This window comes from Egretta garzetta, unplaced genomic scaffold (genome assembly GCF_000687185.1).
Source record: "Egretta garzetta isolate BGI_Z169 unplaced genomic scaffold, ASM68718v1 scaffold539, whole genome shotgun sequence".
Lineage (NCBI taxonomy): Eukaryota > Metazoa > Chordata > Aves > Pelecaniformes > Ardeidae > Egretta > Egretta garzetta.
The window spans coordinates 1,664,656-1,686,885 of record NW_009260760.1 but is presented as its reverse complement, the minus strand read 5'-3'; the positions used below and the strand labels follow the sequence as shown (position 1 = coordinate 1,686,885).

Below are 22,230 nucleotides of genomic sequence, written 5' to 3'. Positions count from 1 at the left end.
TCTTCAATGAACATACTTAAAATGTCTTTGGCAGTGTGTTTATCAGGAACATCACTTGGATCACTGTATCCAATCTTATTGACAGCATAAACGCGGAACTGGTACTCTGTGTCTTCCATCAGCCCTGTTACCACAAATCGTGTAGCCTGTAAGTTCTTGGGTAGATTGCATCTGACCCAGTTGTCTGTGTCAGCTCTTTTTGCTTCCACTAGATAACCAATAATAGGGCTTCCTCCATCATATGCTGGTTTGCTCCATGACAGGCTTATCGAATTACGAGTAGTATCAACCACTTTCGGGAAAGCAGGTGGGCCAGGAGGATCTGAGAATTAAAAAAACATGAATTTATTGTACCAAATGTTGTACAAAAGTATTTGGAAATAACCGTAGAAAATATCTGAGACTTTTAGCTTACATTGAGGATCACGAGCATACACTGCTTTAGATGGTGCGCTAGGCTTCCCAGGTCCAGCCTTATTCAACGCTATCACGCGGAACTCATATTCTGTTCCTTCTTGGAGTCCAGTAGCCTTAACAGTTCTTTCAATGACAGGCTTTCTGTTTACCTTTGTCCAGTTAAGAGCCTTAGTTTCACGCTTCTCAAGTATATAACCGGTTATTGGGGATCCACCATCACTAGCTGGTGGCTTCCAGCTAACAGTCATAAAGTCTTTCGTTACATTGCTAATTATAGGTGGATCACAAGGTCCGGGTACATCTGTAAAGATTTATTTGGAAGTTATGTTCACATCCATAAGTGTACACAAAAAAACAGTGACTAATGAAGCTATCTCACAAAGCACTTACCATATGGATTCTTAGCAACTACTGGTTCAGTCAAGATAGGGTCTCCAACACCATATTTGTTTTCAGCACATATGCGGAACTGATACTCATGTCCTTCTATTAGTTTCTCAACTGTGCAGCTTGTAATGGGTACATTGGCACTGACTTGGGCCCAGTTTGGTCTGCTTGTTTCACGCTTGTCCACAATGTAGTTAGTAATTTCTGAACCTCCATCTTCCAGAGGAGGCTCCCAAGAAAGCATTGCACGATCGGCATACACATGTTTGATTTTAACGGAGGCTGGTGGACCAGGCTTATCTAGAAGAATTAACATCACATTGTTATAGCACTATTTCTTGCTGTATCATTTAACTATAAATGGTAAATGAACAGGCAGTCTTTAGCTTACCAAGTACTTTAAGCTTAATGGTTGCTGACTTTGATCCACTTGCATTTTCAGCAGTTATAGTATAGTCTCCTGTTTGCTTCCTGTTGACACTGAACAACTCAACTGTAGCAAGATTTCTCTTTGTGGTGATCTTAACACCTTCAGATGGCTTTAAAACTTCTCCTTCTTTCTTCCAGGTGATTGTTGGCATTGGCTTGCCGTATACCTTTGCCTCCAGCCGTACATTAGTTCCAGCTTTCACTGTAAGCTGTGATTGCATAGACAGATCCAACTCTATTCTGGGGGGAACTGAAAAGAAAGAACCCAAGAGTTAATAAATCTAGTAAGAGATCAACATCTCATTCTTCACATGACTGTCAGTTCAAGATGCACAGATTCTTATCAGACTTCTCAAATGCTTTCACATTTCTTACCATTTTCTGGATGAATGGTCACGGGATCAGAAGGTTCTGAAGGTTGGCTAATGTTAACTGCTGTCTTGGCAATTGCTCTAAATTGATATTGAGCATTTTCTTCCAAATCAGTAGCAGTGTACTCTTCTAGGGGTATTTGATGTGGAGTTGTATTGCACCGAACCCACTTCTCACCCGGTAATTTGCAAGCTTCAACAAAGTAGCCAATAAGTTTGCTACCACCATCATGCTTTGGTCTTGTCCATACCAGTGATACAGTACTCTTAGTGACATCAATAACTTCAGGTTTTCCAGGGGGATCTAAGGCAAATAAGATCGTGTTATAGTCTGTTTTGCCAAAACCCCTAACATATTAAAAAATGGCTTTAATAGTTCTGGATCCTATTAACAGCAAACCCACACAGTGCACTCACAGTGCAGTCATGGTAAACATAAAAATATAAACATAAGGGCAAATTGAAGATCAAAAAGAGTTGCAGATGTATTGAAAAAATGACCATAAAAACAGTAGTTTGTTGAAAATTATTGGTATGTTTGGCTTACCAACTGGTGCTCTTGCTGTGACAAACTCAGTTGGTTTACTGGGTTTACTCGCTCCAGCTCTGTTCAATGCATAAATTCTGAAAGTATACTCAAGACCTTCGATGAGTCCCACACAAGGGTATTCTGTGGAGCGCACAGCTGTGTCATTAGCTTTCACCCACAGTAAACTGTTCCTTTCTTTGCGCTCAATGAGATAACCAGTGATTGGACTGCCTCCATCACTATCTGGTTTATCCCAGGCAACAAAAATGCAGTCCTTATTGACTTTCGTGATACGTGCATTCTTTGGTTCACTAGGAACATCTAGAAAGAAATAGAGAGATGGATATCAATCACATGCTTTCTTACTAGGAGGACTAAAAAGATAAATGCTGCTATCAAAAGAATGACATACCAAATGGGAATCTTGCAATCATCTTGCCAGAAGTAAGTGGCTCAGAAATCCCAAAACGATTTTCAGCACGAACGCGGAACATATATTCTTCTCCAGGAATCAGTTTTCCAATTCTGCAGCTTGTCTTTGTGACAGAAGCTAAAGCTGTTACCCAGTCACCTCGGCTTACATCACATTTCTCAACTACATAGTTTGTAATGTTACTGCCACCATCTTCAAGAGGTATATGCCATGCAAGAGTGCAAGCATCAGCATCTATTTCAGAAATATCAAATGGAGGCTGTGGTGGACCTGGTTTATCTGCAAAAAAAAGTATATTAAGAAAAAAAGGATGAAGGAAAATAGCAACCACTGGAATATATTAAAACTATTTTTGTAAAAAGGTGGGTTTAAAAATAATCAAATGAGACATACCCATGACTATCACTCTGATTTTCTGGCTATCGGTACCAGAGCTATTTTCTGCAGTAAGAGTGTAAAAATCAGAATCTTTTCTAGTCACATCCTTAATGATAAGAACAGAAGACTTTTCTGCTTTATGCACAGCAAGGCGGCTGGATGTAAGTACATCTTGATCTCCTTTCAACCATTTGCATACTGGCTGAGGCTTCCCATATACATGAGCTTCAATTCTCAGTTTCTTTCCAGCTTTGATGTGAACGTGATCAGGCATCAGGATCTTAGGTGGGACTGAAAAAAATCATACAGACACATATGAATTCAACTTCTGAGACTTATTAGTTTACTTTTTCTTCTGTTTTCATGTGAAAGTTCTCTGCTTCCCTCTCAGATGGAATCACCAGTAGGAACGACTTGATAATTTTTTATTTAGATTCCACTTATGGACAACTAGAGATTCTGCAGTGGGAAATATCTATTCCAGTCTTACTTTTGCATTCTTGTACAGTTTATAAGAGAATGTTTTTGAGTTTGGATTGCCTTCTCACATGTTTATATGGAGACTTATGCACTATTAATGCATGACACATAATTCCTCTTTATATCTGGAACTTGTCATTGCTCACTTATTGCTGACTTTCTACAAGAAAAATGCAAAAGAGGAGAAAAGAAAGACTGAAGTTCTTGCTGAACTAAACCCATATCCACAGTCAATCTTTTTATACCTTTGAATTATTCTTTAAGTAGGGCCCCTTCTCCTTCTTTTGCACAAAATCTGATTTCTTCCAAAAGAAACCTGGCAGTATGTTTGGTGTACTTTTCTTCCTGCCATTGGCTAATTTTCATTCTCTTTTGTTCCTGTACCTCTCTCTTCCTCTTTCCATGTCACAAAAGAAGAAGGTTCTTTTCACCTGCCCCTTACCCCTACGTTGTCTTATGCCTCAGGGACCCTACTGCCTTAATTAGGCCAACCTGTCCTCCTTGCCTTTTGCTTTACATTCTCAACCAACTCTACAGTATAAACAACTTGTTTTCTCTTATCTTTAAATAGGACCCACTTTTGGCCCCATTTACCTTTCAGACTACCACTCTGACTCTTTTTCTAAGTTTATTGAAAGTATTTATTATTTCTCATTAGTTCTTAATTTCTGGTTCCAACTGAAACCATACCTGAAAAATTCTTTAACAATTCTGAATTAGTGGTCAACTCTCATACTTTCTGACCTGTTGAAATATTCAATACAGTTAACTATAATCCTCCCTATGACTTCATAAAGGATATGTCTGTCTGGGACTCACTCAAAGAACTAGAATTCTTGCTCATTTCATTATTAAAGCAGAATATTGCAACATAGATAATATTTAAATTGTTACTTACTGAGTTGTTCTTTAATTTCAAATATGCCTTCAGTTTCTCTTGGCAAGCTTACTCCTACAGCATTTCTAGCTGCCACTCTAAACTTGTACTTCTTGCCCTCTTTCAGACCAGCTACAACAATGGAAAGATCTTTAACAACTGAATATTCTGTCCAGCGATCTGCTGGTTGGTCATCTTCTTTGTAGCTAACAATGTACCCATCAACTTTAGAGCCTCCATCACGCAGTGGTGGCAGCCAGCCTAAAGTAGCACTATTCTTCGTAATTTCAGTAACTTCAAGTTTTCTTGGTGGATCAGGTTCACCTTTCAGAGAAAAAAATGCAAACACATTAAACCCTGAATTTCTAAGATTTTCTGACTATTGTTGAATTTTTGGATGCTGTCCATGCTAACTTAACAAGGACAATATGGAAAAGAGCAAAATTCTTAATAATTGCAAAGGTACTATATTCATAGATTGTAGTATTTGAAAGAAACTGACACAGAAATATTTATGTTTATCGAGTAGTTAGTTTGTATTGTCCAATTCAGAAACACCAACTTTCAATAAATGCAAAATCTTATTAAAATTAGAGAAAAAACTACAGAATGTGCATAAAGCCATACTCACTTAGGGGATCCGTTGCTAGAACTGGTTTTGGTATGTCACTTGGAACACCTGACCCATATTCATTTACTGCTGTTACTCTAAAGAAATATTCATTTCCAGGTACAAGGTTAGCTATTTGGAAACTAGTTTTCTTTAGTTCTGCAGTGACTGTTCCCCAGGTCTTCCTGTCAGCCTCACGTTTCTGCAGGATGTAATGAGTCACTGGGCTACCACCATCATTCTCTGGAGGTGCCCATGAAAGATGGCATGACATCTTGGTGACATCTGAAACCTTGAAGTCCGACACAGGTCCGGGAGTATCTATAAAGAAATTTCAATTTATGCTAGTGTTTTCTTATTTAATAAGTAAAAATTAAATGGGGCTAAGAGCTTCCTGCGCAGGGGGAGTTAGTGTTAGCTGATACAGTTGTGCTCAAAAACTGTAGCACCTGGGAGCTATAAAAATTCCTTCAATAAACATCCAGTGTAGTTAAAAACATTGTTTAGAGGTATTTCTCTCGTTACTTACCCAGGACTCTGACGTTCACAAATACAGCCTTTTCTCCAGCTGGATTAACAAGTGTCAGTGAATATTTGCCTGAGTCATCACGTGTTGAATCGGGGATGACACAGAAGGCCATAGTGTCAACCAGGTCAACTTGTCCTTTTCTGATAACATTATCAATACCCATTCTCCTCCAGGTGACTTTTGGTGCTGGACGGCCCCTAATAATGGCAAAAAGTCTAATAGGGCATCCTGCCCTGACTGTAACTAACTTTCTCATGCTTGCATCTAACTCAATCTCAGGAGGTTCTGAAAGACAAAATTAAAGAAATAAAATGCAAAGTTTAACACATGAAATAAAATAAAGCTAGAGCAAATAAGGATTGTAAGTAAATACTCATAAAGAGGATGGGAAAACTCACCAAGTATTTCTTTGGGAGACACAGCTTCTTTCAGTTCAGCTGGTCGGCCAAGGCCAACCTGGTTTTGTGCAGAAACTCTGAACTCATATAACTGGTTCTCATCCAGGCTGGTGGCTGTAAATTCTGTATGAATAACTTGGGCAGCAACATTGCATCGTTTCCATCCTGCTTCAGGATCAGCACCCTCAACTTTTGGTCTAATTTCCACAACATATCCAATAATTGGAGCACCACCATCATATACTGGTTTTCCCCAGCCAAGGGTTATGGAACTCTTTGTGCTATCAACAACTCTCAAGTTTGTGGGAGGACCAGGTGGTTCTGAAAGACAATAAAAATTACAGGTAAGAACACATTTGTGCCATTTAGCAATCTGTTATGTTAACATTAAAACAAAATACAGTAGAATACAGTGGTATTGTATAGATACCTATTGGGTCTTTTGCGACTACAGGTCTTGATGGCAAGCTTGGTTCTCCAAGTCCAACTTCATTTTCAGCACTGACACGGAACTGATATTCATGACCAGGGATGAGATTAGTAACCTTCTTGCGTCTCTCTGGGATTGCAGTCTTAGTAACAGGAACCCATCTTAGTGATCGTTTCTCTTTCTTCTCTAAAATGTATCCTGTAATTGATTTGCCACCATCATATTCTGGTGGATTCCAAACTACAGTCATCTCTTCTTTGCTAACTCTTGTGACATCTGGAGGGTCGGGACGTCCAGGTCTATCATATTTTGTTTTTGCAACAATTGGGTGTGTTTCTGTTGGCGGACCAGTGCCCATTTTATTCTCTGCACGAACTCTGAATATATATTCATTACCTTCAATGAGGCGTGTCACATTTGCATAGTTTGTTAGGACAGAGGAAGAGTATGTAGACCAAACCATACGCTTGCTTTCACACTTTTCCAGGATGTAGTTCTGTATTTCACAGCCACCATCATCTTCTGGAGGGTCCCAAGTAACAGTACATCTATCACTTGAAATGTCAGTGACTTTCAAGTTTCTTACAGGACCTGGTTTATCCAAGACGATAACAGTAGCATATGCTACGAAACTACCAGCCGTGTTAGTTGCAGTAATCACGTATTTCCCACCATCACTACGCTTTGATTTTGTGAGAACAAACTTAGATGTGTCAGAAGTTGTTTCAATACTGACTCTTGGAGATCTGGTTAGATCTGTGGCATCTTTGTCTTTTGTCCATACAACTTCAGGCTGTGGTTTTCCTCTGACCCCAGCCTCAATTCTAATTGTGTCACCTGCTTTCACAGTTAGCACCCCGCTTAACTTCAAGTCTAGCACTGGTTTCTGTAGATCTTCCTTCACAACAACTTCAGCTGTTCTTACCCAGTCACTTTCACCTGCCTCATTCTTGGTTTGAACTCGGAATTGATAAATTTTATTTTCAACACATTTATCTACCATGTAGTGTGTTTCCTTAATGCTGCCTTTGTGAACCCTTTCCCATTCATCTGAATCTTTCAGTTTTCTCTCAACATGATAACTTAAATTGGGACTTCCACCATCATAATCTGGCCTTCTCCATTTCAGATACACAAATGTCTTTCCTTTCTCTGCAATATGAAGATTTTCTGGTTCTCCAGGCTTGTCAATAGGATTGATAGCAAGGATGGGAGTCTTGGTTTCAATGCAAGGACCTGGACCTATTTTGTTTTCTGCACAAACTCTGAAGAAGTATTCACGGTTCTCTATAAGATTTGCCTTTACTAATCGTTTAGTGATATCAGAGGAGACAATTGACCATCCCTTCTGGTTTGGTTGACGGTACTCTACTATATAATTTGTAATTTCAGAGCCACCATTATCCACTGGACTCTCCCAAGCAATCATACAAGAATCTTTTGTGACATAGCTTATTTTCAGGTTCTGACATGGTCCAGGTCTGTCAAGCACATTAACAATAGCAAAAGCTTGAGCATGTCCACAGCTGTTCTTAGCTGCTATAATATATTTGCCATGATCAGATCTTTTGGCTTCTTTCACTTGAAGTTCAACATTAGGTAGATCATGGACTATTTCAACACGCTTTTCTTGGACTAGTACTTTGCCATCTTTAGACCATGTTATGTCAGGATCTGGCCTGCCTTTTACTTTACCAGTAATACGGATTGTTTGGCCTACTCGGACAGTAATTAAGTCCCGGCAGGTCACATCTAGGCTTACTTCTGGAGGAGAAAGAATATCCTTTGCAAGTACGGTTTCTGCCAGTTCTCTTGGTTCTCCTTCTCCCACAATGTTGACAGCTTTTATTCGGAATTTATACTCATTTCCTTCTATTAGCCCAGGTACTCTGAAAGCACACTGTCTAATGAGTTCATCCTTATTAATCCTATTCCACTGCGTAGTTCCAGTTTTCTGACATTCCACAATGTAACCCAGAATTGGGCTGCCACCATCTTTGAGGGGCTTTGTCCACACAAGATCGGCTGTTTCTTTGGTTTTGTCTTTTAATTTTGGATTTATAGGTGGTCCAGGAGGAGTGATAGGACGTGATGCTTTTATTGGATCAGAGCTTGGAGATGGTTTGCTTAAGCCCACCATGTTTTCTGCAAAAACTCTGAATTCATATGTGTTGCCTTCAAAAAGACCGGTGACTCTGTATTTCAAATCAAGTATTGGTGTCTTGTTGACACGCACCCATTTACCAGATGCTTCCCGACGTTCAAGTATATAACCAGTTATTGGAGTTCCACCATCAGATTTTGGTAGGGTCCAAGACACTGTTGCAGCATTTTCTGTAATATCATAAACAGTTGGTTTACCAGGTGGGGACGGTGGATCAAACATATGTTTAGCAACTGTTGGTTCTGAATCAAGGGGTGCACCAATGCCTATTTTATTTTCTGCACGAACACGGAAAATATATTCACAGCCTTTCTGCAGTCGTGGAATCTTAATTTTTGTGTGACTTGTTCCAGAGCTAACCACTCCCCAAGTTTCTTTCTTTGATTGACGCTTCTCAACAATATAATTTATTATAGGACTCCCACCATCATCTTTAGGAGGGCGCCAAGAAATAACCATATGTTCTGGTGTTACTTCAAGAATATTAATAGGACCAGTTGGTGGGCCAGGGACATCCAAAACTGTAAGATGTAGAGCAACAGTTTTGCTGCCAGCTGCATTAGATACTGTCAGTAGATATTCTCCTGTATCTTTTCTTATACAGTCTTTGATGGTAAGTACAGTTGAATAATTGTCAGTCTCAATCTTGTGTCTGCCATCTGTTTTAATTTCAGTGCCATCAGTAACCCATTTTGCAGTAGGAACTGGTACACCTCTCATAATCGCAGGAAGTCTAACTGTGGTGCCAGCTTTAACAACAAGACCTTCAATTAACTTCACATCTAGTTCCACGGATGGGGGTACTGAAATTAGAGAAAAATAGAAATTACCTTTTCAGAGAAAATGCTTAAAGAGAGGGAGAAAGAATTAGTGCAACAAGATGAAAAACTAAAAATTACCTAGTTTTTCTTGACACTCTATTGGTATAGTTGTGTCTGGAAGGCTAAGACCAACAATATTCTGAGCTTTCACACGGAATTTGTATATTTTTCCTTTTTGTAGGCCTGTAACAACACAGTCTAGCATAGGGACCGTCTGGAACTTTGTCCACTCATCTGCACCATCTTCTTGATATTCCACCAAATATCCAGTTATCTCAGCGCCACCATCACGATCTGGTCGATTCCAAACAAGGGAAACTTCAGTCTTGTCAACATCTACATGATGCAGATTCTTCGGTGGCCCTGGAGGATCTTTTAAAATACAAAACCAAAATGGTTACTAGGATGGCCAATCTATGGTAGCAGTGTACCGTTGTTCACATTAGTACCAACAAGATAATCTCAAAAATTACCAAGAATATGAACAAAACAAATTGTATAACTGGAAAACACTTACGCAGTGGATCCATAGCTTTAATAGGCTTGAGTGTTTCCACATATGGACCTCTACCAAACTGATTCTCAGCTGCAACTCGGAAGACATACTGAGTGCCTTCCATCAGATATTTAGCCATGTGACTGCGTTTCTTGGAGGATGATGAGACGGCTACCCACTGTGCAGAAGCTACATCTTTCCTCTCCACTACGTAGTTGGTAATGACAGAACCACCATCATCTTCTGGTTCCATCCAAGTGAGATAGCAAGAATCGCTTCTAACTTCACTGACCTGCAGGTTTCTGGGTGGACCAGGCTTATCTAATATTAAGAAAAATTGAATCTGTTATGTATTTGATAACCAAAGCATTTTTACAAAACTTAGTAAGTGTCAAGAGAAATTAATATATTTCATATATTTTTTAGTCCTTTTTCTACTGTGTATTTCTTGTAACGAGGCTTATTGATATTTTCCAGACATTCCTTTATTTCTTAATTTCTAATTATAGACTAAAACCATGCAATGTAAAAGGAACATAAAAAGATTACCTAAGACAACAACTTTGACTGAAACAGTCTTTGAACCAGCTGGATTTTCAACTGTCAGGGAGTAAATTCCACCGTCTTCATGGACAGTGTTACGAATTTCAAGCTTACTGCCAACTCCTGTAACCTCAATATCAGCTTTGGGTGAGACCTCACGATCTTCTTTCTTCCAAGAAACTTTTGGGAATGGAACACCTTTAATAACAGCACTAAGTCTCAAGGTATCTCCAGCTTTTACATGCTGTTCTCGGGCCATATTAGCATCAAGTATCAGCTCAGGAGGTTCTGGAATCAAAATGATATGTTTTTAGAAATTAAGGGAAAAAAATATTTTCTCAGGTAAACTTCTCTGATTTTATTAAACTCACCAAGTCTGTCCTTTACTTCTACTGGATCAGGAACATAGGCTGGTTCAGATTCACCTGCTGCATTGACTGCCTTGACCCTGAACTTATAGGTCAAACCCTCAGTAAGGCCAGTGACTTTATATTTTGTTTCAGGACAAGAATCTGCCATAAGATTGGCCTTTTTCCATTCTTCATCTCCAACTTTCTGATATTCAACAAGGTAGCCAATTATCTTGCCATTACCATCATGGCGTGGTGGTTGCCAAGATAAATCAACTGAATTTTTAGTTTTATCTACTGCTTCTGGATTAACAGGTGGACTTGGTTTTGCTGTTAAAAAAGGAAAAAAAAAAGAGAAAAAAATGGGAAAAAAAGGAACATATCAAAATTATTTTCTAACTGAAATGAAGAATGCATTAAAATTTCAATGAGAAATTATATTTAATACTTTACCGATTGGATCTCTAGCGAAAATTGGCTTTGATGGTGGACTAGGATCACCAACACCAATTTCATTTTCTGCTGAAACACGGAATTCATATTGACAGCCTTCAAGGAGGTCAGGTACTTTGAACTGAGTACTGGGGAAAATAGGTTCTTTGGTAACTCTGACCCATCTTGTAGCCATTGTTTCCTTCTTTTCTACAATATAGTTTGTTATTGGCTTGCCTCCATCATATGGTTTGTTCCAAACCACTACTGCAGAGTCTTTGGTGACATCCTTAATGATTGGTTGCTCAGGTGCATCAGGAACACCTGGGTAAAAATAAAAGTGTTAATGAGCACTACAAACAGAACAAAGATTGAAGTATCAAAGTAAGATAGCAAATTAATAACATACGGAACCGGTCCTTGGCTTTCATCTCATCAGAGATGAGAGGATCACTTATGCCATAAAGATTTTCAGCATAAATTCGAATTTGATATTCTCTTCCTTCAAGCAACTTAGGAATTTTGCATGTTGTCTTAACTGTGGCAGATGTAACTGGCATCCACAGGTCTCTGTGTGCATCCTTCTTCTCAATAATGTAGTTTGTAATTTCACTGCCTCCATCATCTAATGGAGGTTTCCAGGAAACTACCATATGATCTTTATGAACTTCATCAAATATAACTGGGCCTACTGGAGGTGACGGGCGATCTGTTTAAGAAAAATAAAGCATACACATGCTTTTATATGAACTTCACATAATGGCATAGATCAAACACTGTCAATACAATAAATATTTTAAGAAATTATAAACTTGGCATCACAGTTTTAATAAGAAATCTAGACCTCAAGAGTATTCCTCTTTAATAAGTTTGACTCACTGGACTTTTAATTTCTTAATGTTTATAAGGTATTTGGTGACTGACATTTTCTACAGTGTTGATGCTCTCTGAATGGATGTAGAGACATTAAATTATTCATGCTGAGTAAACTAAGCCAGAGTTAACTATGTACTCAAAATTAATAAGTAGTATTTCAGTATAAATGAGAATAAAGTAAATCAAATTATTGTAATAAAGAACATATTTTCATATTTACATTTTATATAATTCAATGAATTCCAATCACTACTAAAAATAACATACAATACTGTTGTTCAATAAAACCTACCAACAACATTAACTTGGCAAAATCCTTTTCTCGATCCTGTGCTGTTCTCTACAGTAACACAGTATTTGCCTGAGTCTTCACGGACAGATTTTAGTATCCCCAAGCAAAGAGTTGTAGGAGTTGTCTTGATCTTTGTACGGTCATCTTCTTTCACAACAATATCATCCTTTAGCCAAGTAACCTTTGGTGCAGGCTTGCCTGAGTAACGTCCAGTCAGGCTGAAAGCTTCACCAACCCGAACAATAAGCTTATCTCTAAAGTCAAGGTCAAGTGTTGGAGGAGCTGAAAGACAATATTGAAAAACACAATGCCCACAAGTGTCAGAAATATTAGTAAGAAAACATAAGGAATCAGTAAACTTAATGACTGTTTTAAAAAGTAATATGAAAAAGATGCATACCAATTTCATCCTTGCATGTGATTGGTTTTGTGCAAAATGATGGCTTGCCTTGCCCCACAATATTGCAAGCACTCACACGATATTCATAAGTGTCACCCTCTTTCAAGCCTTCTACAGTGTATTTCCTGTCAAGCATTTTCTCCTTTGTAACTTTGTGGAATTTCTCTTTTCCAATGAGACGGCTCTCTAGAACATACATGGTGATATCTGAGCCTCCGTTATATTTTGGCGGGTTCCAAGTTAATGTAACAGAGTTCTTGGTAACTGCTTTTACTTCCAGGTCTTCTGGACGGTCAGGAACAGCTGTGAATAAACAAAAAAAGATGGTAAATGCATTTTTCTGCATATTCATCCCATATGATGGTAATCCGAACCCAAAAATATACTTACTTATTGGATCTCTAATGACAATCTCTTTTGTTGTCTCTGTGAATGGACCCATGCCAATTATATTCTCAGCTGCAATTCGGAAAAAGTAGGCTTTCCCTTCAATGAGTCCCTGAACAGTAGCATTCTGTCTTGTAACTGTGCAGCTTACTGGAGTCCAAGCTCTATGGTCAGATTCACGTTTTTCTATTATATAGTTGGTAATAGGAGAACCACCATCGTCTTCTGGAGTAAACCATGTCAATTTACAAGAGTCATTGGTTAGGTTCTCAGTAAGGAATGGCATTCCAACTGGGCCTGGCACATCTGAAAGCAAAGAAGAAATGGAGTATTTATGTATACATGCTGAATGTTATGAAATTTTACTTGTTCATAAGGACTGAAGTTGCTATTTACCTAGCACATCAACAATAATAGTCTTCTTCCGCTCACCACCGGCATTTTTAGCAAGAAGGGTGTATACACCCTGATGGCTCCTTTTGCAATTCTTGATGACCAAAGAAGAACTAATAGCTGTTTCTTCAATTTTGGCTTCTTCTGGTAAGGCTCGGTCATCCCTGCTCCAAGTCACTGTTGGAGCTGGTTTTCCTGAAACATATGCTATGATTCGAATTACTCCTCCAGCATGAACAACAATTCTGTCCCTGACGCTTGCATCCAAATTAATATCAGGAGCCACTGTGGGATGTGAACAAAAAAAATTGAATTAATTTTTTTTTCTCACTTTGACTTAGAGGTACTAAAAATGTAAATGTAAATGATAAATACCAATTCTGTCCTTCATTTCAATAATGTCTGTAACTTCTCCAGGCTCTCCGATGCCAGCAGCGTTCACTGCTCTAACTCTAAATTTGTAAAAACATCCTTCTTTTAATCCTGCCACAACGAACTTGGTTCCTCTAATTTCTCTGTCTTTCACCTGGAAAAAAATGTTATAACATCAGCTAACATCAAGGTATCATCAGTTTCTTTCTGATGTTTGAAACAAATCTTAAATCAGATGTTGTTTCAGATTTACAAGAACAAGACAGGTTTAAGCATACATGGCTCTAGCTCACATAGAATTCTTCAGAATCTATGTAAAGAAATACAGGACATGGACATACAAGCTATTCTGAAGATTCACCTTTCTGATAATTCTAACAGACAAGGATGTTACAGCAATTACAATAGTCTGTAGTGTCAGAAGAATTACATTGGACAAATAAACTCGTATAAGTGAAAGTTCTTTTAAACCCCAATATGAAGCCTGTTTATCTGGAAACAGTGCAGGAAATTCAGGTATTTCCTAAAATGCACCCAAATTTTTATGAAGATACAAAAAAATAGCCAAGGTATGCATCAGTTAAATTATCGGTAATGCACTATTTGAAAAAAAAAATAGGAATGCATTACTGAAAAAAATAGGAAAATGTAGGGACATAGTAGTTACAAATGATTTGGCACAGTCTGATACCAGTGAGACTTACTTTTGTGCCAGTTCTAACTTGGTCTTTTCTTCTGTTCTTTTATCACAAATTAGGTCTGTATTTTCTCATTTCTTTAAATAGAAATTTAAAAATTCTAAGTTTAGGAAACTGCAAAGTTAGCTTGATTTTGCGGAGAGGAAATTACTGACTTTTACATTTGGTCTTATATTTTAAACATATAAAGATTATTATAGTGCAAAAATATGAACTTTAAGAAAATAACTGGCATAGTGAAAATTTCTAAAAAATGTATTTTCTGAAGGGATTTCTTTTGATAGACACACAGAGAGAAGAAATGCAGATACTATAATAATGTTCCACCTACCCGTTCCCATTCTTCCTTTCCTTCCTCTTTATACTCAACAATGTAGCCAGTGACCCTAGAACCACCATCCTTTAGTGGCGGAGTCCACTCCAAGTCTACAGAAGACTTTGTCCAATCAGTAACTTTTGGAATAGGAGGGCCAGGTGGGGCTGAAAAATATCATGGTACCATTACAGTATAACAATATATTCTATGTTCTTATTTGAATATTTCCAAATTCAAAAATAGGAACCTAAAATATTTACCAATAGGATCTCTAGCAATTGCTGGATCAGATGGCATGCTTGGTGGACCAACACCAGCTGCATTGATAGCTGAAACACGGAACTGATATTCAGAGCCTTCAATAAGACCTGTAACTTTGTATGAAACCCCCAGTGTCATAGGTTTGATAGGATCACGGTTAACCCTGGTCCATCTTTTTCCCGTAGTCTCTTTGCGCTCCAACCAGTAACCAGTAATAGGAGAGCCACCATCATGTTCTGGTTCTTCCCAGTTTACAGTCATTGAGTCACGTGTTATACTGCTAACTGTTGGCTTCTCACAAGGTCCAGGAACAGCTGGGGAAAAAAATCCATGCATAGCTTGTAAAAAGAAATACTAAAGGAAGATGGAGATAGCTAACGTGCAAAACAGAGCTATGCACTCGCACGGTCACAGTTGCATTAAGTAGTTACCCATCTGCACGAGACTCCTTCCCTCATTCACCTTCCCATCCCTATTCAGGTACATATATTTCTGTGAAACATAAATTATCTTTCCTTCAAATAACAATTGTCAAAAAACAGTTTTTCTCTCCTTCCTGGATCAGTAACTCATGTCAGTGCACAGCCTAACCTTGGATGTTTTAAGAATGATTTTCTCTTGCCAGCCTAACATTCCTTCTACATCAGACCTACTCTGCTTAATTTCTCTTTCAAAACTGAAGGCAAGAAATTGACTTTTCCTGATCAGTAAGGTCAATAATGTCTCAGATACAACAGAATGACCTGAATCTTATCAGCTAAACCCTTATTTGTATATTTAAACCTTAAAAAAGCTTGAGATTGTATTTTAACGTATAACAAGGAGGGAGAAAAGTATTTTTAAGTACTACACATGTTTTTAAGAACTAATGAATAATGCTAAACTCTTCAAGCTATTCAAGAAAATTTTCTCTTGTGGAGAAAAGTAGTGGTGGTATTTAACAGATGCTGTACACATACTAGCATATGAAAACAACTGACATAATTTAAAAGCGTATTCCTACTTACTGAAAAGGTTTCGTGCTGTTTCTGGTTCACTGTCCAATGGTTCTCCAATGCCATACTTGTTTTGTGCCATAATGCGGAACACATATTCATGGCCTTCCATCAACTTGGGAACAGTGAATAAGCATTCTTTAGGCTCATTAGTAACGGGTACCCAAGTCCTCCTATTTGCTTCTTTTTTCTCTATAACATAGTTTGTAATCTTAGAACCACCATCATCTAATGGAGGAAGCCATGATATTGTCATTTTATCAGCCAAAATGGATTCAAATTTAATAGGTCCCACTGGAGGTCCCGGACGACCTAAAAGATACATTTTTATAAAGAATTAATTCAAATGTTATTAAAATAAAGTATCCCATAAATGTTATATATTTATACAATGTATAAGAGTTCTTGATATTTACCCAGAACATTTAGTCTCATCTCTTTTGAAGCAGTTCCCAGATTATTTACAGCCGTTATAGTATATAAGCCTGTATCATTTCTGCGCGACTGTTGAATCAATAAAGTGCAAGTATCTTCATCAATGATCTTGTTGACATGTTGATCATACAGCACTGGTGTTTTGTCATCTGGTTTCTTTGGAGAAGCTTTTAGCCATGTTAATGTGGGGAAGGGTACACCCTTTATCTTGGCCACAATGTTAACATCTGTTCCTTCTTCAACCTCCATAAATTCTCTGAGTTCAATAGATGGTGGGCCTACAATGAAATGTTGAAAAAAATAACATACAAAAATATTTAGAATCATAGAATGTTTTGGGTTGGAAGGGACCCCTAGAGCTCATCTAGTCCAATCCCCCCGCAGGAGCACGGACACCACTAACTAGATCAGGCTGCTCAGAGCCCCATCCAACCTGGCCTTGAATGTTTCCAGGGATGGGGCCTCCACTACCTCTCTGGGCAACCTGTTCCAGTGTTTCACCACCCTCATTGTAAAGAATTTCTTCCTTAAATCTAGTCTAAACCTACCCTGCTTCAGTTTAAAACCATTACCCCTTGTCCTGACACAGCTGGCCCTACTAAAAAGATTTTCCCCATCTTTCCTATACGCCCCCTTTAGGTACTGAAAGGCCACAAACAGGTCTCCCTGCAGCCTTCTCTTCTCCAGGCTGAACAAGCCCAACTCTCCCAGCCTGGCCTCATAGGAGAGGTGCCTCAGCCCTTGGATCATTTTTGTGGCCCTCCTCTGGACCCGCTCCAACAGTTCCATGTCCTTCTTGTGCTGAGGTCTCCCGAGCTGGATGCAGTACTCTAGGTGAGGTCTCACCAGAGCAGAGTAGAGGGGCAGAATCACCTTGCTCGACCTGCTGGCCACGCTTCTCCTGATGCAGCCCAGAGTACGGTTGGCCTTCTGGGCTGCCAGCGCACATTGCCGGCTCATGTCCAGCTTTTCATCCACCAGCGCCCCCAAGTTCCATGTCCTTCTTGTGCTGAGGGCTCCAGAGCTGGACGCAGTACTCCAGGTGAGGCCACACCAGAACAGAGTAGAGGGGCAGAATCACCTTGCTCGACCTGCTGGCCACGCTTCTCCTGATGCAGCCCAGAGTACGGTTGGCCTTCTGGGCTGCCAGCGCACATTGCCGGCTCATGTCCAGCTTTTCATCCACCAGCGCCCCCAAGTCCCTCTCTGCAGGGCTTTCACAGTTTTAAAATGGAATCTATATCTACTGATATCAGTTAGTACTTACATGTCTGGTCTTTGACAACAAGTGGGCCAACAGTGGCTGAAGGCCTACTAGGACCTGCTATATTTACAGCTTTGACTCTGAATTCATATTCTCCACCTTCTACAAGATCCTCAACAGTAAACTTTGTTTCCTCCACGTCACGTCTGTTGCATTGCTTCCAAGTCTCTTTCACTTCTCCAGTGCGATCCCAGCGGAGGCATTCAACATTATAATGTGTAACAGGAGCGCCACCGTCATTCTTTGGTGGTTTCCATGTCAAGCTCACTGTGTTCTTGGTTACAAGGCCAATCTTTAGTTTAATAGGTGGATCAGGAGGATCTTCACAAACAAAACAGAAATGTGAATAAATGCACTATACAGTATCATATGGTTTAAAGAATTTGTTTGACTTTGATTTCACTTACGGATTGGATCCCTGGCTGTGGTCCGTTGGATGGTTTCTGCAGGAGGCCCAACACCGAAACGGTTTTCTGCACGTACACGGAAGAAATATTCTTGCCCAGATATGAGATCAGGTACAACAAAGGAAGTACTTCCACAGTTTGCATTGACTTTAGTCCAGGCCTTCCCATCAATAGTTCTTTTCTCTATAACATAGCCTCTGATTCTATCTCCACCATCATCGTCTGGCATCTTCCATGAAAGTTTACAACTGCCTCTTGTGATATCACTTACTTTTAGGTCTTTTGGTGGACCTGGGACATCTGTTAAGGTAAAAGCACAACAGAAAGAATTTTACATTAGTAAGTAGAAAAATAAGACTAAAATCTAGTATTTGAATACTTCCATATGTGTAAGCCATACCAAGCACATTGACTCTGACATGCACGGTTTTTTGTCCTGCTTTGTTCTTTGCTGTAATACTGTATCGTCCAGAATGACTTCTGTTGCACTCAGGGATGGTAATCACTGAACGTGTATCAGTTGCTTCCACCTGTGTATTATAAAAGAAAGAGAAGGTATAGATCAACTTAAAATATTTATGTTTGAAAAATGCAACAATACTAAAGTTACAAAGATTGTTTGCTTTACCTGAGCTTCTTCGGGTACATTATGACCTCCCTCCTAAAAACAAAGGGAAATAATGTAAATTTAAAAGGTGATAAGCTTAAGTGTCTAGAAACACATGTAGAAAAAAGCTTTTCTTTTACTAACCTTTGCTGTTGTCTTTGCTTTTCCTTCAAACTCCCAGAATGTTTTTGGAACTGGACGACCTTTGATAACAGCTGGGATTTTAATTGTTGTGCCAGCACGACAAGAGAGGAAATCCTGTGCTCCAATATCAAGGAAGATTTCTGGTTCCTCTGTGAAAATATTTTAAGATATACATTTTAAGAGCTACTGAAAGTAAATTTCTGTCAGCAGTGAGCTAAAACCCCACACAAACATGCAGAATGCATGTTCATGTGAGAAAGTTTGGGTGTGCAAAAAGGGAGCTGGGAAGTATACGAATAGAAAAATTTGTGGTAGTCATTTCTTCATAAAATACACATTATTTCCTTAGTATGACTGTAGGTGCTCAGCAGTTTTCTAATTACCAGGGATCCTGCCCTAGTAATGGTCACCATGACACTTTCAAAAATGTGTGTCAATCTTCTGTTATATTTTTGCATAATTGTTTGTTCTGTTTTGAGTTTGGCTTGCTTGGCATTGCGCTAGAACTTTCACAGCAGTAGGGCATTTAGATATAAGTACCTAAATTAATTACCAGAACACTTACCAAGAATATCCTGGATAGGTATTTCTGATGTTGCAGGACTTGGTTCTGATTCTCCAGCAGCATTTACAGCTTTCACCCTAAATCGGTATTTTCTGAGCTCTTTCAAGTTGGGAATAACACATTCACAAGTTGGAAAGAGTTTGTCTCCTTCATTCACCTTCTTCCAGTCAGTACTACCTTCGTCTTGCATTTCAACAATATATCCTTTGATAGGACTGCCACCATCCTTTTGTGGAGGCTTCCATGCAAGAGCTACTGATGATTTGGTTTTGTCTTTGACCTCTGGGCAAGATGGTGGACCAGGTACAACTTTTAAAACAAGAGCAAGTAAAAATTACCTGAGAGTTAGTGTCTGCCTATATTTTTCTGAGTAGTTTCTAGAAGAATGCCAATATTTTCATTTTCTTCTGTCATACACAGTGTGTATGATCCTAGAACATGCATACTAATTGCATATATATATTACATATATTATTAAAGGATACTTAAGGTACAAGGCATAAAGATTGAACTCTTTAACAATACAGAGAAACAATAATATAAAAATCTAATTCTGAACTCAAGTTTATTTGGCAATATTTTCATTGGTGTAATCACAGCTTAAAGTTCATAAAAGAGGTAAAAAAATCAAATTAAAGATAATTATTTTTAAAATGGTGAAAAACAGCAAATCAGGAAACTAATTTGTGTCAACACTTTCTTTTTGACTTCATGAAAACAAAGGATTGGATTAATTGCACTAAATTCAATATAAATAATAGCACATTTCTGTTCTGGTGCAGTATAGTAATTAAAAAGAGCCATACAAATTATATACTTACATATGGGATCTGCTGCTAAGGCAGGATCTGATGGTTCACTGGGAGGGCCAATTCCAGCAAGATTTTCTGCCATAACTCTGAACTGGTATTCAACACCTTCAGCCAAACGAAGCACGTTGTATTCTAGACCTTTTACTGACGGTTTTGTTACTGGAGCCCTGTTCACACGTGACCAGTAGACACCTCCTACCTCTCTCTTCTCCAACCAATAGCCAGTTATTGGGCTGCCACCATTGCTCAGAGGAGGCTCCCAAGTCACCAGCATTGATGATCTGGTGCGATCTAAAATTTTTGGCTTTCCAGGAGGTCCAGGAAGGCCATAGGGATCCTTAATAACAACTTTTTCTGAGAGGCATTCATCACTTATTCCATATTTGTTTACAGCCCGGACTCTAAATTGATATTTTTCATTTGTTGCAAGATTCCATACCTGAAAAAAAAATATTTAAATGAATACTTGGCTGCTTTCAGAATAAACTTATTTGAAGTTATGCAGCAGTTTTAGTTTTAAATTCTGTCTTGGAATGTCTTTAAGATACCTATGTTTATGTACTACACAGCTGTATGTAATGCCCTATGCATATTCCTATTTCATGTGCATAGGACCAAACATAAATAAAATGCCATCATGTTTGTTTTTGCAGTTAGATCTCTCAGCTGAGATTAAGTAGCAAAAAAGAATGATTTCTTTTGTATTGTCACATGAGGAAAACACACATACATACATGGGCAACATTCATCCAGTAATTCTGGAGTCTAAATAGAGCACAAGAACAAGTCTAAATGGAGGTATCTATGCAAGTAGCAGTTTTCATTACATGTGTACTATTGTTATTTTTTATGCATACTAAAGTATGTAATAAAGGTATTTTATAAATTACCCCAAATCTTCTCTCAACAGCGCTTTTGGAGACTTCTTCCCACTCAGATTTCTTCCTACTAGCATCACGTTTCTCAATAATGTAATGGGTAATTTCACTACCACCATTATCAAGAGGCACATCCCACGTTAAATAGCATGATTCCGCTTTAATATCAGAAACAGCAAGATTTCTTGGTGGAGAAGGACGATCTGTGTAAAAGCAATAGAGCATAGAATTACATTAAGAAAAAGGCAAAAGCTTTTTATTAGCTGTCATTTTAACAAAATGTTGCATCCTTACCATACACTTCAACATGCACATTGCGAAATGCAGTGCCAAGACGATTGGAAGCTCTCACAGTGTAAGTGCCTTTATCATCCCTCAGTGCTGCAGGCAGGATAAGTTCAGTTTTTGCCTCACTTCTAGACACTTCTTCCTTGGTTATCTTAAGTGCACTGGATGTTTGGTCAATTAAAACTTCATTCTTTTTTTGCCTTCACTTTGATAGTATCTCCTCTCACAGCCAGGCGTAATGTAACAGTTGGAGGTACTGAAAACAAGAAGAAAAATGTCAGGGTGAAGATGGAGATGAAACAGAGAAATGGCCTTGCAGTGTTCTGGAGATATTTGTATGGATTTCTTTAAAGCAGATATACCTTCATCATCTTGTATAACGACATTGAGGGGCAGTGATGGTTCACTTTCTCCAATAGCATTGACAGCTTTGACACGGAATTCATACATATGAAGTTCATCAAGGTTTTCAACAAGAAGAGATGTTTTTGGACAGAGCCTTGCATTAACTCTTTCATAGTCTTTTGAATCATGTCTCCTCTTCTCAACAATATATCCTAAGACAGGACTGCCACCATCACTACGTGGAGGCTTCCAGTCAAGTGTAATGGTTGACTTTGTCCTCTCTGTGTACATGAACCTCTCAGGCGCTGTTGGGGGACCTATTAATACAGAAAAAACATAATGAAAAAAACATTAAAAATTAGAGAATTTTTAATCATATGACTACAGTAGCTCTGGCTTTTTAAAGTCATAGCTTTTGTGT

The 22,230-nt window shown here is 38.6% G+C and overlaps 1 protein-coding gene across 1 annotated transcript in view; it reads right to left on the bottom strand.

The window, feature by feature from the left end:
- The window catches only part of TTN (titin), a 237,954-nt gene that overhangs the window by 49,362 nt on the left and 166,362 nt on the right, over positions 1 to 22,230 (bottom strand). Inside the window, 39 exon segments of the mRNA XM_035901431.1 lie at positions 17 to 322; positions 416 to 718; positions 808 to 1,104; positions 1,196 to 1,483; positions 1,609 to 1,908; positions 2,152 to 2,454; positions 2,546 to 2,845; positions 2,960 to 3,235; positions 4,323 to 4,625; positions 4,933 to 5,232; positions 5,441 to 5,725; positions 5,839 to 6,159; positions 6,269 to 9,235; positions 9,332 to 9,625; positions 9,771 to 10,070; positions 10,299 to 10,580; positions 10,664 to 10,972; positions 11,096 to 11,398; positions 11,484 to 11,783; positions 12,243 to 12,524; positions 12,643 to 12,945; positions 13,033 to 13,335; positions 13,426 to 13,707; positions 13,798 to 13,948; positions 14,824 to 14,972; positions 15,069 to 15,383; positions 16,077 to 16,376; positions 16,481 to 16,777; positions 17,767 to 18,084; positions 18,171 to 18,470; positions 18,571 to 18,700; positions 18,799 to 18,831; positions 18,922 to 19,070; positions 19,487 to 19,795; positions 20,308 to 20,737; positions 21,189 to 21,379; positions 21,471 to 21,661; positions 21,663 to 21,720; positions 21,827 to 22,126. Coding sequence (XP_035757324.1) covers positions 17 to 322; positions 416 to 718; positions 808 to 1,104; positions 1,196 to 1,483; positions 1,609 to 1,908; positions 2,152 to 2,454; positions 2,546 to 2,845; positions 2,960 to 3,235; positions 4,323 to 4,625; positions 4,933 to 5,232; positions 5,441 to 5,725; positions 5,839 to 6,159; positions 6,269 to 9,235; positions 9,332 to 9,625; positions 9,771 to 10,070; positions 10,299 to 10,580; positions 10,664 to 10,972; positions 11,096 to 11,398; positions 11,484 to 11,783; positions 12,243 to 12,524; positions 12,643 to 12,945; positions 13,033 to 13,335; positions 13,426 to 13,707; positions 13,798 to 13,948; positions 14,824 to 14,972; positions 15,069 to 15,383; positions 16,077 to 16,376; positions 16,481 to 16,777; positions 17,767 to 18,084; positions 18,171 to 18,470; positions 18,571 to 18,700; positions 18,799 to 18,831; positions 18,922 to 19,070; positions 19,487 to 19,795; positions 20,308 to 20,737; positions 21,189 to 21,379; positions 21,471 to 21,661; positions 21,663 to 21,720; positions 21,827 to 22,126 — 13,128 coding nt within the window.